The sequence below is a fragment of the Delphinapterus leucas genome, chromosome 1, assembly GCF_059928025.1.
Source record: "Delphinapterus leucas isolate spDelLeu-1000000601 "Yukka" chromosome 1, BTC_Dleu_Yukka2, whole genome shotgun sequence".
Taxonomy (NCBI): domain Eukaryota; kingdom Metazoa; phylum Chordata; class Mammalia; order Artiodactyla; family Monodontidae; genus Delphinapterus; species Delphinapterus leucas.
In genome coordinates this window covers 147,767,555-147,785,212 of record NC_143129.1, presented here as the reverse complement: position 1 = coordinate 147,785,212, position 17,658 = coordinate 147,767,555, and the positions used below count along the sequence as shown (strand labels likewise).

General features: G+C 36.6%; 1 protein-coding gene across 1 annotated transcript in view; it reads right to left on the bottom strand.

Moving 5' to 3' along the window:
- The window catches only part of EPS15 (epidermal growth factor receptor pathway substrate 15), a 159,388-nt gene that overhangs the window by 55,690 nt on the left and 86,040 nt on the right, over window positions 1–17,658 (bottom strand). Inside the window, exon 13 of the mRNA XM_022575663.2 lies at window positions 10,387–10,459. Coding sequence (XP_022431371.1) covers window positions 10,387–10,459 — 73 coding nt within the window. The remainder of the gene's footprint in view (window positions 1–10,386; window positions 10,460–17,658) is intronic.

Sequence of the window (17,658 nt, the reverse complement as noted above, 5' to 3'; positions counted from 1 at the left end):
TATACAAGATAGCATCATCAACATGACAGCAAACATTTTCAATGGCCCTTACATTGTGCTAGGTACTGTTACACTCATTTACACCCCATATGACAAATCTATGAGGTAGATACTATTATTCACATTTTACACATGAGAAAACTGAGGCACAGATGAGCAAGTAACTTGTTCAAAGATACAATTAAGCAAGTGATAAATTCAAACCAGGTTTTTAAAAAATTTTTTATTGGAGTATAGTTGCTTTACAATATTGTGTTAGTTTATACTGTACAGCAAAGTAAATCAGCTATACATATACACACATCCCCTCTTTTTTTGGATTTCCTTCTCATTTAGGTCACCGCAGAGCATTGAGTAGAGTTCCCTGTGCAATACAGTAGGTTCTCATTTCTCCTTCCAGAGTCTGAGCTCTGCTATATGCTATGCTACACACTGTCTGTAGACTAAATGTTTCACACATGTGCCACTATTTTTCAAATATATGCAGATGCTTCTGTGATTAAATAAGACACTGAACAATGTTTTTAATAACTGCTTTTTAACTTATATTTTCTCAACCAACTGATCAATTTAAAAGTACAACTACTACCATGCTGCTTTCCTTAAAAAATTCCCTTAAAAGAGCCAACACAATGGATGATCAATGAAAGACTCTTCTTGGGCTAACATTCCACGAGTCTAGGTGATTACAGATTCATAATGGTGAGCTCTGCTAGTACTTTATTATTAATTTAGCAGCATGCCTAAATTTTTTTTTAATGCCTAAATTTTTAACCTTGCTTACACTGTTAACCAATCCACACTCAAAATGGAGATACACCTTTAGATATGCACCTCACATTGGCTCTCAATAGATACATACTAGTTTTCATTGTCCCTCTCCTGATTCATAATTTATTTTGCCTTTGTTTCTTCCTATTCCAAATGTCTAACTTTCTTTAAAAAATAACTCATTGCAAAGGAGATTTCTTTAATCACTCTGCTATTTCAAAAATATGCGATGGTTCCCTCTTATCTATAGGATAAAGTAAAACAGGCTACAAGATACCTTAGAACCTTCAATTCTGGGCCCAACATTATCCTTCCTCTTTTACTACCCTCTTTTCTTCGTGGTCACCTGTGCCCCATCCTCAATAGACCCTCTTTCTCCAACAGACAATATACTTCAATGTCCGTGTGCCTTTCCTACACCATCTGCTCTGCCTTGAATGCCCTTCCACACCATTGCTATCTGGAAGCTCACTTTTCATTCTTCAAGGCCCAGCCAAATTTAATATCCTCTGACCCACCTTGAAGTTCCTTTACCTGTGCTCGTACAGCAGTTTGTACCTAACCTCTATTATGACACTTACTACACTGTATTATAGTTACCTCTAAATAATAACCTGCTGAAGGACAGAGCCAATGCCTCATCTTTCTCAGAGGTTCCACAATCTAGTACAATACCTCGCACATTCTAGACGATTAATTAGGCAATGATTTGTAACTATCACAAGGATTCTAGTATCTGGGAGAAACTAGTGGGAAACGTGCCTGAGGCTGACAGAAGGGGCTTTATGTTCTTTCAACATACTATGGGAAAGCTTCACTCTGCATTTAAACTATAGCAAAATATTAAAACTAGCCTCTAACTGACCTATAATAAATGCATTTTGTTAAATTAAAATAATATCTAAATTTCTATACTGATTCAATATTTGTACAGTCAATAGACCAAGACTGATTTGACATTTAAAATTTCCAGGGGGGCTTCCCTGGTGGTGCAGTGGTTGAGAGTCTGCCTGCCGATGCAGGAGACACGGGTTCGTGCCCCGGTCCGGGAAGATACCACATGCCGCGGAGCAGCTGGGCCCATGAGCCATGGCCGCTGAGCATGCACGTCCGGAGCCTGTGCTCCGCAACGGGAGAGGCCACAACAGTGAGAGGCCCGCGTACCGCAAAAAAAAAAAAAAAAAAAAAAAAAATTTCCAGGGACTTTCCTGGCGGTCCAGTGGTTAAGACTCCATACTTCCAATGCAGGGGACCCGGGTTCAACTCCTAGTCGGGGAATTAAGATCCCACATCCCACGTGGCACAGCCAAAAAGTTTAAAAAAAATTTTTAAATAATAAAATTTCCATTATATGGAAATAATCTTTACTGATTTAGCATGTCACTGTGGCATATATCTTTCTCATGCTTTTAAACTTATGAATTTCTTTTTTTACATTTATATTATATTCTATTCTTACTCCTCAGAAAGGCATAGTAACAGCTTCAATTTAACGCAGTAGCTTGAAAAACTACAGTGGTTTGAAAAATTCTCATAATTTAATTACAAAATATTTTGAAAGCATGCCACCTGCAGATCTGAAGTAATTTTATATTTGGGAAAACAACCCACTGTCAATACTCTGTTCATAAAATTATTATATGGTTTATATATAATGATATACTGATCCAAAAAGCATTTTTAAAGAAATGCTTAATAGGAATAGGAAAAATATGTTACTTATTCCCATCTTCGAATATTCTAGTCTAATTTCCTACCCTCTCCCAAACCCCGAAGAAAAATCTTAGACTTCACATCACTAACAATACCCAGTCTTTATATAAATAGATGTAATTATGATGTCTCTACTTACATTGTAAGTACAATTAGAAAAATAAAATTTGCCTTAAAAGGGTCACGTAATGTAAGAAAATGTCTAGGACATAATGCTAATTTTTAAAAGTTGAATACAGGGACTTCCCTGGTGGCACAGTGGTTAAGAATCCGTCTGCCAAGGCAGGGGACATGGGTTCAATCCCTGGTCCGGGAAGATGCCATGGAGCAACTAAGCCCGTGCGCCACAACTACTGAGCCTGTGCGCCACAACTACTGAGCCTGCGCTCTAGAGCCCGCGAGCCATGACTACTGAAGCCTGCACACTCTAGGGCCCGTGGCAACTACTGAAGTCCACGCACCTAGAGCCCGTGCTCCGCAACAAGAGAAGCCACCGCAGGAGAAGCCCGTGCACCGCAACAAAGAGTTGCTCCCACTCGCCGTAACTAGAGAAAGCCCACGCGCAGCAACGAAGACCCAACACAGCCAAAAACATAAAAAATAATAAAAATTAAAAGTTGAATACAAAGGCATATACAGTATAATGGCAAATAAATATAAAGCCATTTATATACATTCATAGAAAATATAGCAAAATGTTAACAATGGCTCTCCCTGGAACGTGAAATTGTAGAGTTTCTTTCCTTTTATATTTTTCTTTATTTTACATGATTACGAGGGACCCATATTACCTTTATAATCATAAAATGTCAAGTTTGAAGTTTTTTAAGTATCACATACCTCTCATGGTTTCATACCAATATAAAAATATTCCGATGTAACTGAATTTTTATGTACGAACTACCAATAGTGGGATTGATGCTGGTTTCCTTTAATAAAATGAACCAGATTTCAGAACTTGCATTTTTAGAGAGTCACTTTAAATGCACCCCTAGAAGAAAAGTTTATGCAACAGGAAAGGGAATATTTACTCATTCTTGCCCTTTCTCTTCCAAAGAGCAAACACATTCACTCAAATTTCCCAACCTCACTTCTTGGCTATAGTAAAAATCCACATAGTAACACAAAAGCACAGGCCTTAAGCGAAAGGTTACTGAGAAACTACCTCACATTAGTGATATATTTAAGCTGGATAGATGTCCACATTAAAATTAATTATAATTAATGTTTCTCCATGTCTCATCTAAATATGAAAAAGATCTTCTCTAAAAAAAATTCCAACATTAATCCACACACACAAAGGTCTTCTTTTTCAGTAAGCAAGCTTAGTAAACTGCACAAAATCAAAATGAACAGATGCAAACATACACGTGAACAAGAATAAGAATCAAACTTCACTGTAAAATTACTTGGTAAGACTACTACCACTGTAATGCATTTTCACAAAAATTTCAATATCCAAATATACTTGGCTATTTTATTTTGGTACAGACTTGCTTATCCTGAGACTAAGTAAAGTCAACAGATGTACATCTCCCTCCCTGCCCCCACCTCCTGCCCACCCTTGACTAGGGCAGCAGCAGGTTCTCTTGCAAACAGTGTCTTCCACTAAACTAGGATAACTTTCTTTTTATCTTAAGGTAGCCCTTTAGGAAAATCCTCTCCTGAATTAGTGCGCAACCTCAGTTACTATCAAATGCCATCTCATCAAGTGAGTGACTAAAGACATTTGCAGATGCCTTCCTAGTTACGTTCTACTTTCCATGATCATGCTCTACTTACTCACCTGTGTCATCAACAACAAAAGAAAAGAGGATAGCAGCAATTAGAAAATGGCAAGGATAAAGTGAACAAGACTTCTGTAATGCGTTGCCAAGGTCTGTTTTAGAAAAATACCAAAGCAAGCCACATCCAAGGTTCCTCATCCAGGAATGAAGGGATCCTTGAACTGGGATCTTGGCTTTATTTTAAAATAAATTTCAAAAAAACAAGAAAAATAAATTTCAAGGAAAGTGTCCTATTTTCTAGAAATCACACAAGTTAAAGAAAATGATAAATTTGTCCCCATTCCTCCATATTCCCTGATGTGCTACGGGGGGTAGTGGAAATAAAATTTAAACAAATACATAAAAATTCTCAGCTAGGGCTTCCCTGGTGGCGCAGTGGTTGAGAGTCCACCTGCCGATGCAGGGGACACAGGTTCGTGCCCCGGTCTGGGAAGATCCCACATGCCGCGGAGCGGCTAGGCCCGTGAGCCATGGCCGCTGAGCCTGCGCGTCCAGAGCCTGTGCTCCGCAACGGGAGAGGCCACAACAGTGAGAGGCCCGCGTACCGAAAAAAAAAAAAAAAAGATTAAAAAATTCTCAGCTATATTTAAGAATAAAATAATTAATTTTAGCAACCCAAGTCAGTTGTACAACTAAAGAGGTAAATCTATGAAATATGAATACAGTTGTATCTGTTTCATATAAATACAGAGTAAAAAATAAACAACAGGACACTAGTTTATGAATAAAACTTAAAAAAAAACCCAAACCATATATACAGTATATCTATACTTGTACACTAGTATATCCATACTTGAAGAACTATTAAAAAGAACAAAGGTAACTTCAAGTATTTTGGTAATCTTACAGAAAATGCTATTTAAGTGATTAAAAAAAAATTCTACAGACTAATCCAAAACAATAAATAATCAGGTACATTCGTTATGTTGGCCTAATTCTCAAAATGGAAGTTATAGGAATATTCTCTCCTTTTTCAAAAATTTGTTTATTTTTGGCTGTGTTGGGTCTTCGTTGCTGCGCGTGGGCTTTCTCTAGTTGGGGCGAGCAGGGGCTACTCTTTGTTGCGGTGTGTTCTCATTGGGGTGGCTTCTCGTGTTGTGGAGCATGGGCTCTAGGCACGTGGGCTTCAGCAGTTGTGGCACATGGGCTCAGTAGTTGTGGCTCGCGGGCTCTAGAGCGCAGACTCAGTAGTTGTGGTGCACGGGCTTAGTTGTTCTGCAGCATGTGGGATCTTCCCGGACCAGGGCTCGAACCCGTGTCCCCTGCATTGGCAGGAGGATTCTTAACCACTGCACCACCAGGGAAGCCCCTAGGAATAGTCTTCATATAAAAAAGTATCAACTATAGAGCAAGATGTTTAAGTCAAAGACCAGAAAGGGAGTCTATTAAACTAGGGTAGATGTTAGAAAACCCTACTAACAGCCTGCCTTTATTTCTCAATCATATGCTTCTCAGCATGTTCTAAGAACATTATCGCCAGGAAAAGAATGTTGAGCTCATGTATCTAATTTTATTTCTACCCAAAATAAGTCATCCTTCTTCATCTAGGGAAAAAAAAATGGGCAATTACTATGAACTACTAAATCTTTACTGATAAAGTTTAAACAATTGGGAGCTTCTCTCTCATGAAGGTAGTATGAACAATATGGAAATGTCTGACTCTTCATGATACCAGCTGTGCTCCTGATCCATTCTGCCTGTGGTTTCTGAGTGTGTGCTGCCCTATTTTTAATTTCATGCACAAAATGGAAGTTTATTCATTTCTACTGTCAATATCTTCCTTAAATTTACCTCCATCTAAGAATACATTACCATACATAGTGAAAAATAAGATCCAAGGTACAATTTCTAAGCTTAAGGAGCTCACAATGTAAGCTATAAGATATTGGAATCTATATACATACACATTAAAATAGTACAATAAGGTAACGTACTGAACGTGCCATATAAGTGTACACACACTTCTCTGGGAGTTCCAACACAGGAAAGACAGGTATAGACTGAAGGGACAGAGAAGAGAAAGTTTAGAAAAGTGGTCAGTTTGAGCTGGACTTTAAGGCATGGGTAGAATTCACATAAGCAGGGGGGTAAGGAACATTCTAGGTTGCAACAACAAAAGGTATAAGGGTGGGAATAAAAAAGAGCATGTGTATGGCGCACAGTTCAGAGGCAGGCAATCAAAAAATAAGTCGTACAAGAGGATGGCCTAGAATTTTTTTTCCAATTCCAATATATCCATGAGGATGACATCCTCCCATTATTAACAGTGGCAGTGGGCAGCAGTAAAGATTTTCACATCTGAGAGTCATAACTAAAATTGGTTTAGGAAGAAAGTCAGGAGGAGGATGGAGTAAGCACTTACATCTGACGTCAAAATTTCAGATGTTAGGTGATAGGGGTGGCAGTAGTGAGAAAGAAAAACACTGACAGAAACAGAAAAGTTCAAAACTTGAAGCCAATTTTTTTCAACAAGATGAGACTCATTTTAGATATACTGGCTTTGAAATGATAAACCTCAAAATGCCTAACTGGAGATGCCAGACTGGCACTCAAGAGAACTGAGGGCTTGACAAATATTTGTGAGTTATCAGTATACGGATGACAGGGGGTATGGAAAAGGGAGGAAAGAGGGGGTCAGAGAGTGTCCGTCTGTTCCTGGCAAAGGCAACAGAAGCAAAAGGTCAAAGAGGTGGGGCTATGAATATCTAGGAGAATGCAACCCAAGAAATCAGTAACCAATGTAGGAAGGACCAATGGATTTGGCCTTAAGATTATTCTTGGTCCTGGGGAGATAAATTAAGCACAATGGTATGGGTGAACAGGAAACTAAGTAGGGTTACTGAAAAGCTAGGAAGGGGGAAAAGGGCCACACAAAGAAACAACAATAGAGAAAAACAGGCTGGTAGCTAAAGTGACAGCAACAACAACAACAAAAAGGTATTTTCAAATTGGTTAGTCCTATATAGCCATGTGAAGATAGAAGTCAGAGAAGAAAGAGCATGATGATGGAGAGTAACAAAGAGATGACAGTAAGATATAGAATACTACTAATAATTAGAACATATACTGAATGCTTACCTTGTGCCAATCACTCTGAGGCACTTTACCTGCATTATATCATTTTATTCTAACAGCAAACTGTTTGACATTTTTATTATCTCATGTTACAGAAGAGAAAACTAATGTGTAGAGTGGTTGAATTTCTTCCTTAGGATCTCAAACCTTGGAAGAGCCAGAACCAGGAACTGAATTAAGTTTGTCTGATACCAAGTTGTTTCCTATAAACTTCTATGCAAAACTGAAAAGCATACATATGAGAGGGTGAATTCCTAAATATGTGTTGACTACCTGAAGAAAATTTTTAATAAAACTGTACATATGCAGTTTAAGGTAGGAAAGAATGTGGGTCTACCTTCTCCCTGTAACAACAAAACAGCTCAAACCATAAACATTTGAGATAGAATATCCTTTTACAGTTTCCCCTCCTTGGATCATTTTGGGCCTAATTTCTCCATGGAACTTGACAAACTAGCAGTGTACATCGTATGAGTTAAGTGATCATCTCACGACATAAAAGAGGAAGTTAATTGCTGGTTTGCTCTTTAAGAAAAAAGTCTTGAACTGTAAGTTTTCAAGATGGTAATTCATGGGAATACATACAGGAAACAAACATGTAGAAATTAATTATGTAGCAGATTTCCTAATTTAACTGAATTAGGGAGACTATATAAATGCTAAAAAAAAACCTAATCTTTTGGCACTTTGGTCACATCTAAAGAGGCTTTGAAAGTTTGGTTTCTGTGCTTGAGATATGAGCTCATATAATCACTATCTGTGACTTTATAAATATGGAGAAAAGCAAGAATACTCAGAAAAGCCAAGTTTGGATTAGGCAGAAAGACATTTATTGATGGTCAATATTCCCTTACTTCTCCCTTGATGTCTTCATTTTGGCATTATTCATTAGCACCTACATTAGAAAGTGGGGTCAGAAAGAAGCAGTGAAGTTCTTTGATTCTGATAGTTATTAATAAGCTCTAGTAAACTGCCTTTTGCCAGAGAGATTAGAAAATAAGCATTAGGAGTTCAAGTTAGTTACAGATCTTAATTATTCATGTTATTCCTACTCTGTGCCTCATTACCAATGGCTAAATCAGAGTTAACTCAATAGGTAATACAATATACTTGTTACCATTTTCAGGTAAGTTGTCTTGCTCCAGGAAATTGAAAATAATCACTAAAATGAAAAGTTTTAATTACTTGTAGATGTCAATTATCCATGTTATTCTTAATCTAGTATCTCATTACCATGGACAATACAACACCTGTATTGGGGTGGAATGAGTAATGAATCTACTAATGCAAAGCTTTAATCCTGTGTTTTTTTTTTCAATGAACTTGCACGCTCAACCATTAGAACTTGGCCTATACTAACCACGCCCCAAGATATCTTTTATTTACAGCACCTTATGCAAAAAAATTCAACAATTTAGACTTCCTCTGCCAAGCACACATTTTGGATTTGGCAAAGCTTCAGAATTAACATATACCTTACCATCGCCACTAAGTAAAAGAAGGACAAGCATATAACAAAGCAATTTTGACTGATAACAAAACTTCTATAAATATAAGAAATCAAATATTCGAGGGTAGCCGATTTAGACTGAAAAGAACAATGTAAATTTTAGTGTTCTCCCAAAGTGGCTATGTAAAATTCACATCCTCAAAAGATGCAATAGCGAAAAACCATAGATAGATGTACACAAATAAAAAAATATTGTCTACTGCAAAAACCTTTGTACTTTGAAACATTATCTAGCTAAATTTAGAAGCTGTCCAATATTATATCAGTAACTATATCTACCGCTTCAGATTGAGAAAACTTTTGAGATTTTATATTTCATTCTTAAGCTATTTTCAGCAATAACTGCTTAAAGTCTATGACTCTTGTATTTCTTAAGAAGTTGAAAAATTGCACAAAAATAATGTAATTGAGGTAACCATTCCATATCTCACTACCACAAAGAGAAATATATTAGTGATCATCTCTTAACTTTGTATCACCTTTAAGAAAATTCCAGAAAAATAAGTACAATAATGGAATCAACTTCTAATAAGAAGTCTCTCTCTCTGGCTTCTTCCTCAGCTCCTCAGTAAATCATTCTCCCCACCCTAGCATGGTCCACCTGTCAGACAATCTCTGGTGAATGTGCTACATTAAAACAAAATAATGGATCTAACAATTTTAGAGCTTTTGCCCATTGCAAACTATCAGGACAAGGAAATCCAACATACAAGTAACATGTTAAGAAATGCCCATCCATGAGCTCTTACTGGCAACTGCTACCAGTGCTTTGATATCCAACCTCCTGTATGTGCTGGTGTGGCATTTAAGAAGCGGTGCTCCAATAACATGATCACATGCATTGCTTACTGCTCTAAATGCAACACTGCCCAATTTTCTGTATTTTTAATGTTTGAAATACCTCTTTTGTGTCATTTCCCCATCAGAAACTGAAGTTTTATTGTCTTTTCTATTTGTAAAATGAAGCTACTTAGCACTTAGTGAAAATGAATTAAATCTCTTTATGCCAAAGTTTAAGATATCCTGGCTACTAAGCAACTTATAAAATACTACTGTAAATTGTTCCATATCATTTCCCACCCTATCAGTATTATGAGAGACAGTCCTTTAAAATACTAGGTCTCCTAGCTAACAAAATCTCACACCCATGGAAAAGCAATCTGCGTTTTCATGATGATGATGATGATCTCACTCATTCAGTTTTATTGGCATAATAATATTTATACCATAAGTCATTCAAACTTACCTTTAAGGATATAATATGCAGATAAATATCATCTTAAAATACCTTTAAAGCTAGAAATTTACACTGAAAAATACTGCTTGATCATTGTAGTGTAATCTTTGCAGGCCAGAATTAGGAGAAAAATAATCATTTTGCAAAAGATAAAGATTTATATCACATAAATAATAGGCATTCCCTTGACCTACTCATCAATACCACAACCATCACATAGTAAACGACCCCATACATTTAAAATGAATCCTCCTAAATCAGATATGGAATACTGAATTTTACAGTTCACATACCTGAACCTCGCTTGTTCTCTGTTTAATAGTATCTTCTTTCTCCTTAAGGTCCTGTTCCACATTATTCTTTTCCCTAGAAGACCAGCAAACAATGCAAGAATATTTGAGAACATCAGCTACAGCTGGTATGGTTATCCATCCTCCTAATCCTGAATCGTTTTTTAAATACATAGTGAAACATTCAATTTTCAAATGAAGGGCAGATTTTTCTACCCTCTTTTAATTATTTATGGAATAGAAATCAATATAAGCTCTGTTTGTAAAAAAAAAAAAATCGCTTTCTCACTAAAATGTGGTGAAGAGAGAATAGATTAAAAAAGGAAGAGGAGAAAAATAATCAATGAAACACTCAGGTTTCACTGATCTCACTGTTGCTATGGAAATGCTGCCCAATGAAAATTGCTGGTGAAAAAAAGGAGGAGTTGCATCAGCTCTGAAGCTTAACCCTTAAGTATCACTGTCAAATAAAATGAAAATGGCTAATAGAAACAGTCAACAAAATTAGGGAAAAGGACATTTACTGAAGTGTTAATTTCCTCTTAAATCTCACTTGTGTGCACCAATTTTAGAATGAAACAACAGAGAAAATAGAAAAAGATTGTCAAAACACAGGCCATTTGCTCTATTAAATACCACATCTGCTCAAAAGCTATTTTAGGATCACCCATAAATACCAATTGATCAAATATATAAGACAATGTACACTAAGTAAAAAAAGAATCACATTAGCATTTATCTCTTTCTACTCTTCAGGTCAAACATGTTAGGATCCACTTTTAGTTTGAAACATCATTATCTAAAGTCTTACATGCTTCCATCAGAGCTGGATTCCTAAAGTGAATCTTAAGCAACCTTAGATTCAGAATTACAAAACAGAGCTATTTTTTTTTGACATAACAAATTTAAATGCCCGTTTGTACTGAAATCTACCCACCCCATCCCCACTCCTTTCACTTTCTTTTTCTACAAAATGAGAGGAAAAAGCCATAGATTTCTGCAGCAATACATTTTTGGGGTGGGGGAAAGGTAAAAGAAGGCAATAAGAAGGGAGGATGCCATTCAATAAGTCCTCCAGATTAGTACTGCAGAGTTTCTTCTTAGAGCTTCATGACTATATTTCAGTTTCATCCCAGACATAACCCAAACAGAGGATCAGTCTCCATTAAGCTGAGGCATAAAGTAAAGTGAGAAAATTACACCAAAGGAGATATTTAAGGGAAAACTACATGCTACATTTATATTTCTCACCTTTTTTGAGGTGAGATTTTAAATGTAGACAAAAATCAACTGTTTTGGATATGCAGGTGCAATGCCCTTAAGATTTATATGGGAGGGAAAAAAGCACAATAATAAAGCTATTTGTATACTGTTACTTTTAAATACTTGAGATGGCCAAGGAGCTCACTAACCGTTTGTCAGATGGGTCAAAATGTGGGTCAAGATGTCAGTGGAGATTTTAAACATTCTCTTACCATGTGAATCATTGTTGCAGCCCGTTACTCCCATAATACCTCAATCTACTTATTGAGCAAAGTTCATTCCCCACTTCCAATCCTTATAAAATTAGATAAAATTGAAAACTAGAAAAACACAGGAAGAAACATCTAAATATACTCCACAAATTCTGCAAGTGAAACCTCAGAAATTTTTTCTTTCCTCCTTAAGTGAGAAGAGTGTTTTCAGTCCTGCCGCAGCATGTCAAAGATCAGTCACATGAAACACTAGCCTCCTCCCTTCATCCCAAATCCTCAGGCATTCTACACTAGGTCAGTATCAGCTCAGCTCCTCCTTTCTGACAGTAGATAACGACAAAAACAGAAGACGCAACATGGTATCATAGACCAAAACTGCACACACTAATGTGCATGTTTGTATTCAATCCTTTCTTGCTCCCCTGTTAACTGCTGTCACTGTGCCTGGTCAGAAGATAAAGTGTGCATGCAGGAAAACAGGGCTGCAAGAAGGCAGTGAGCTGACTTAACACAGCCGAGACACAAGAATGGGAGAGCAAAAGAAGGAAGCTCACTTAGTGAAAAAAGAAAACAGATTACAAAGGACTCTCAGCTCTAACCAGCAAACAGTCTATGTTTGGCTAAAATGGAGGAAGCTTAGAAAGTACAAACTTCTCTTCATAATTTTGGGTGTGGCAGGGGTGTGGAGTGGTGGTGATGTCAAACATCCTGAAGACCATTCTCAACTAAATAAAATATGGGAATCTTTAGGGATTAATTTCTCTTAGTCTGAGATCAATTAAACTTAACTTTCAATCTACTTTTATCTAGTAAAATTGTGGTCTCATAAGTCCTTTTTTTACCAAAACCAAGTAGTATAACATAAGTACTGAACAGAAAACTTTAAAAATAATAAAATGACCAGTTATATTACTTTCGATAAAAAACATTATTAATGAAAATCTGTCCTATAAGCCAGACTGAAAATCAAATAATTTTCTCATTAATTTAGATTATAATTTCAGAGATATGAAATTGTTATACTGTGGTATTCCATAGACACTTAACCTCTATAGCTATCCTTCTCATTTCAGGCAAGTAAACATATCTAAACACACATTTAGGTACACTAACCATGGTTGACCACGTTCTTTACATTCTCCTCTCTTTCAAACAACAAGTATATTTTTCTAAAGGTGATGGATACATTAGTCAATACAAGAATATCCAAGCATTCTGTTTAACATTATTTTAATTCTTTTCAAGATTCTATGCCACAATAAAAAGACATCTAGATGAAGTTTCCTGAGGAGCCCACCAGTATATGTGGATAAGACAGACATATACTTCAAAACAGGTGTGTGAGCATTTTGCCGCTTATCTTGGACATCAGGAAAAGCTATTGCCTTCACCTTAGTAACTTCTAAAAAAGGGAAATGATCCTATACACCCTCCATTTTAGACTATCTCTCTGGCCCTATTCACTCCCAAGATGATAGCACATCCTGAGGAATCCACAAATACCAAAGCTATAAAGAAAGGCCAGAGAAGGAGCTCCCTGGTGTTCCAAAAGTTGACTGCTATGATTCCATGGAACCTAGAATCTGAACCAGGAAGAAATGCAAAGCCCAAGCTAAGCTTTCAGAAGCCTAAAGTTGATAACTGCATAAACCTACTATGAAGTAGGCAAAAGCCACTCACAAGACTGGAGACCAGAATTGTAATCTGGCTCTAACATGAAATGGTTTCTCTGACTCTGATTATTATTTTTCACTCTGCAGATGCTGATATCTCTACCATCTTAAGATTTGTAAGGTGAAATGTACAAGATATCAAGTAATTAAGAAAAAAGCAGGCTTTGAGCCTATGCTATGGTTTTGTTTTACTCATAATACTAACACTACTTAGAATTTTAAATAATATTGATGGAGTAATTTTTAAATTTGTTAAAAGGAATTATGGGGTACAAAACAGTTTATAAAACATTGATCTTGTCTTAATAATCAAAATAATTGCTGTCTACTTTTAGAAACTTATATGATTTTCAAAGCATAAGACTTGGAGTAAAATATAGTCCAGAATTCAAACACTGGTTTCATCACAGGTCATCTTTGTTAAATCACTGTAGCAACAGCTATTTGTTCTGGTTGACCCTCCCTTCTCCTAGTACTCAGCAATCTTTCTTTTAGGAGACTGCTCCTCTCTCCCTACTATCTTTCTACCCATATAGTTCAAGTAGAAAATGCCATCTTTTTACAGACTCAAACTCTCTGAGTAGTAACTGGCCAGGGATTAGCTCCTGACCAAAGCTTAACCAGTCACAGCTTCCCACTTCATAATCACAGGAATTACCTCAAGATTGGGCCCATGATCAAAGCCAAGGTGGTTAAAATCTTTATCTAGGATGCCTTAATTTGGAATTAATGGAAAACCACTATTACCACTGCCACATCTACTATTACTAACAATAACAATTATTGAAACTAGAACTTATTAACTATTTACTATATGATAGGTGTTATGTGATAAGTACTTTACATGGATTATTTCATTCATTCTTAAGAAAAATCATTCCTGTGAAATGATGAAGATGGGCAAATTTAGGTCAAGATGTTGTTGGCATTTGCTGTCTCTGTCTAAAGAATAATAAAATTTTCATACAAAGAAGCAGAGGTGAAAGGCAGGAGACAAAGAAATTTGGAAGGGCTTAAGCCCTGGCTATCACCCTCTGTGATAGTTAATTTTATGTACTAATTTGGCTAGGCCATGGTACCCAAATATTTGGTCAAACACCAGTCTGGATGTTGCTATAGAGGTATTTTTTTAGATAAAATTAACATTTAAATCAGCAGACTTTGAGTAAAGTAGATACCCTCCATAGTGTGGTGGGTCTTACCCAAGAGTTTAAGGCCTTAAGAGAAAAAAACTGAGGCTTCCCCAAGGAAGAGGCCATTCTATTTCCAAACTGTCTTCAGACTTGAGCTACAACATGAACTTTTACCTGAGTCTCCAGCTTATCATCCTGTTCTAGAGATTTTAGACTTGCCAGCTCCAAAACTGTGTGAGCTAATTCCTTAAAGTAAATTGAAGGTAATATCTACTTTACATTTCATACACAAAGATTGTTGTGAGGAGTAAAAACGAGAACACACAACGGTACCCAATATATCCTTATGCAACTTTAAAACCTACGTATTGATTTAACAAACAAATACTGAATTCTACTACATACATGTCACTGTGCTGTACTTTAGTGATACAAAAAAACAATGAGACAGACACTTTCCATTAAGTGTACGTGAGGGGTTGAGCAGGAGAACATAAAAAGATAACTGCAATGCAGGGTACTGGGTGCTACAACAGGTAAGTACAAGGTGCTGTGGGAACACAGAAGATGGGTACCTGGCTCTGGAGAGGGTCTGAAAAGGCTTCCTTGGTATCAGCGAAGGCAGGATTATGGAATTGCAAAAATAAGCTGTGCAGACAGTAAGTGGTATATTTATCATATGGTATTTCAAAAGAAATTATTCCAGCCTGGGAATGCTTTGTGACACAAAACCTTGAAGACTCAGTTAAGATGAGACTTCAGTTAAGCCTTGAAGCAAAGAATCAATGTTGGGTAGAAAAATGGCATTTCAAATGCAAGGGAGAGCTTATGCAAGAAAGCAAAAAGGATGTCAGTACAATGGCAGACTAAGAGGTAAACCAAGAAGAAAACTTCCCAAATTTGATGAAATATACACATCTACAACCCAAGAAGCTCAATGAACGCCAAGCAGGAAAATCCAAAGAAACTCACACTGAGACAATTATAATCAAATTGTTGAAAGACAAAGACAGAATTTTGAAAGCAATAAGAAAGGAAAGACTTTTCATGTACATGGGATCAAAAGTAAGGTTATCATTGGATTTCTCAGCAGAAACCTTGAAGGCCGGAAGGCAGTGGGATGACATATTTAAAATGCTGAAATAAAAAAGAAACTGTCAACTGAAAATACTCTATCTGGAAAAACTGTCCTTCAAAAATGAGGGAAAAATTAAGATATTCCCAGATAAACAAAAGCTGAGGATTTCATTACCATTAGACTTGTGCTATAACAGATGCTAAAGGGAGTCCTTCAGATTGAAATGAAAGGAGGCTACTAGACAGCAACTTGAAGCCATACAAAGGTATAAAGATCTCCAGTAAAGGTAGATACATGGACAAAACCAAAGACTAGTACTGTTGTAATTTTGGTTTACAGCTCCCCTTTATATTTTCTGTAAGATTTAAAAGACAAATGCATAAAAAATAATTATAAAGCTATGTTAGTGGATATATGATGTATAAAGATGTAATTTATGACATCAACAACATAAAGTGGAAGGGACAGAATTTACAGAAGTAGGATTTTGCATACCATCGAAGTTGAGTTGATATCAAGTCCAATTAAATCATTCAGTTTCGGATGATAAAATTCTGGAGATGAACAGTGGTGACAGCTGTGTAACAACGTAAATACACCTATGCCACTGATCTGTATGCTTAAAAATGGCTAAAATGGTCAACTTTATGCTATGTATATTTTACCACAGTGAAAAAATTAATAAAAAAGAAAGCACAGAGGTGAGAAAATTCTAGACAGCAGACTAATTTATCTAAGATGGAGGGTTCATGTGTGGTAAATAAAGCTGGAATGGTAGATCAGGGTAAGATTATAAAAGAACTTCAGTACTGGGTAAAGACACACAGACTTTTAATTCACTGGCAATGGGAGTCCCTAAAGATTTCTGAGCTGTGCTTTTTTGAACTCTGAATGGCATTATTTAACAACATAGCTCTTCTTTCTCTGCTGGCTCTGCTCTGTGGGGGAAGAGAGGAAGCAGAGGCTCTTATTACTGAGAAAGCTGATGACAATTGCTAGAAAGGCAATAGAACACTCTGACTCTGCTTATCTTGGGAACTGTCAGAAGTCTTAAGTTAGATTAGAGTAACAACTACAGACAGCTGATAAGAAAATTCTGGCGTGTAATTCAAACCAGTCTGAAAGTTAGATGGTCTTTCACTCTAAGAATTCATATTTAGTTGATAAAAACTTAAGTTAAAGTTTGAGAGTAAAGACATTGATTTGTACCTTAAGTTTTTAATTTCTCTTTGCCTTAAATATATAATCATTATATAACTATATATTATTTCATTCTTTCAACAAACAGCTATTGAGTATCTTCTACATGCCAAAAAAGATTAAACCAGGGCCCCTACTTACAGTTTGCTGGGAAAACAAACATAGCCATTAATTATAAAACTGTTAAGATAACTGCTATAGGGACTTCCCTGGTGGCGCAGTGGTTAAGAATCCGCCTGCCAATGCAGGGGACACGGGTTCGAGCCCTGGTCCAGGAAGATCCCACATGCCGCAGAGCAACTAAGCCTGTGTACCACAACTACTGAAGCCCGCACGCCTAGAGCCTGAGCACCGCAACGAAGAGCGGCCCCCGCTTGCCACAACTAGAGAAAGCCTGTGCGCAGCAATGAAGACTCAACGCAGCCAAAAATTAATTAACTAATTAATTAATTAAAATAGTGTAACAAATTCAATAAAGACTTTAAAGAAAAAAAAGATAATTGCTATAAAAGTTTAAGTGCATTCAGTCCTATGGGAAAAACTAAATTTCTTAGTTCTAGGAGGCTGGCTTTTTTAATGAGCTTTAGTTTTGAAAAAAAAGTCCGAATGTATTCATGGGCATAAACTGTTGAAAGCCTAACTGGAATCAGGGGAAAACACCAACTTTGGGGTATGGCTCACATGACCACTGCCCTGTCAGTGGCAGAATCCAAAAT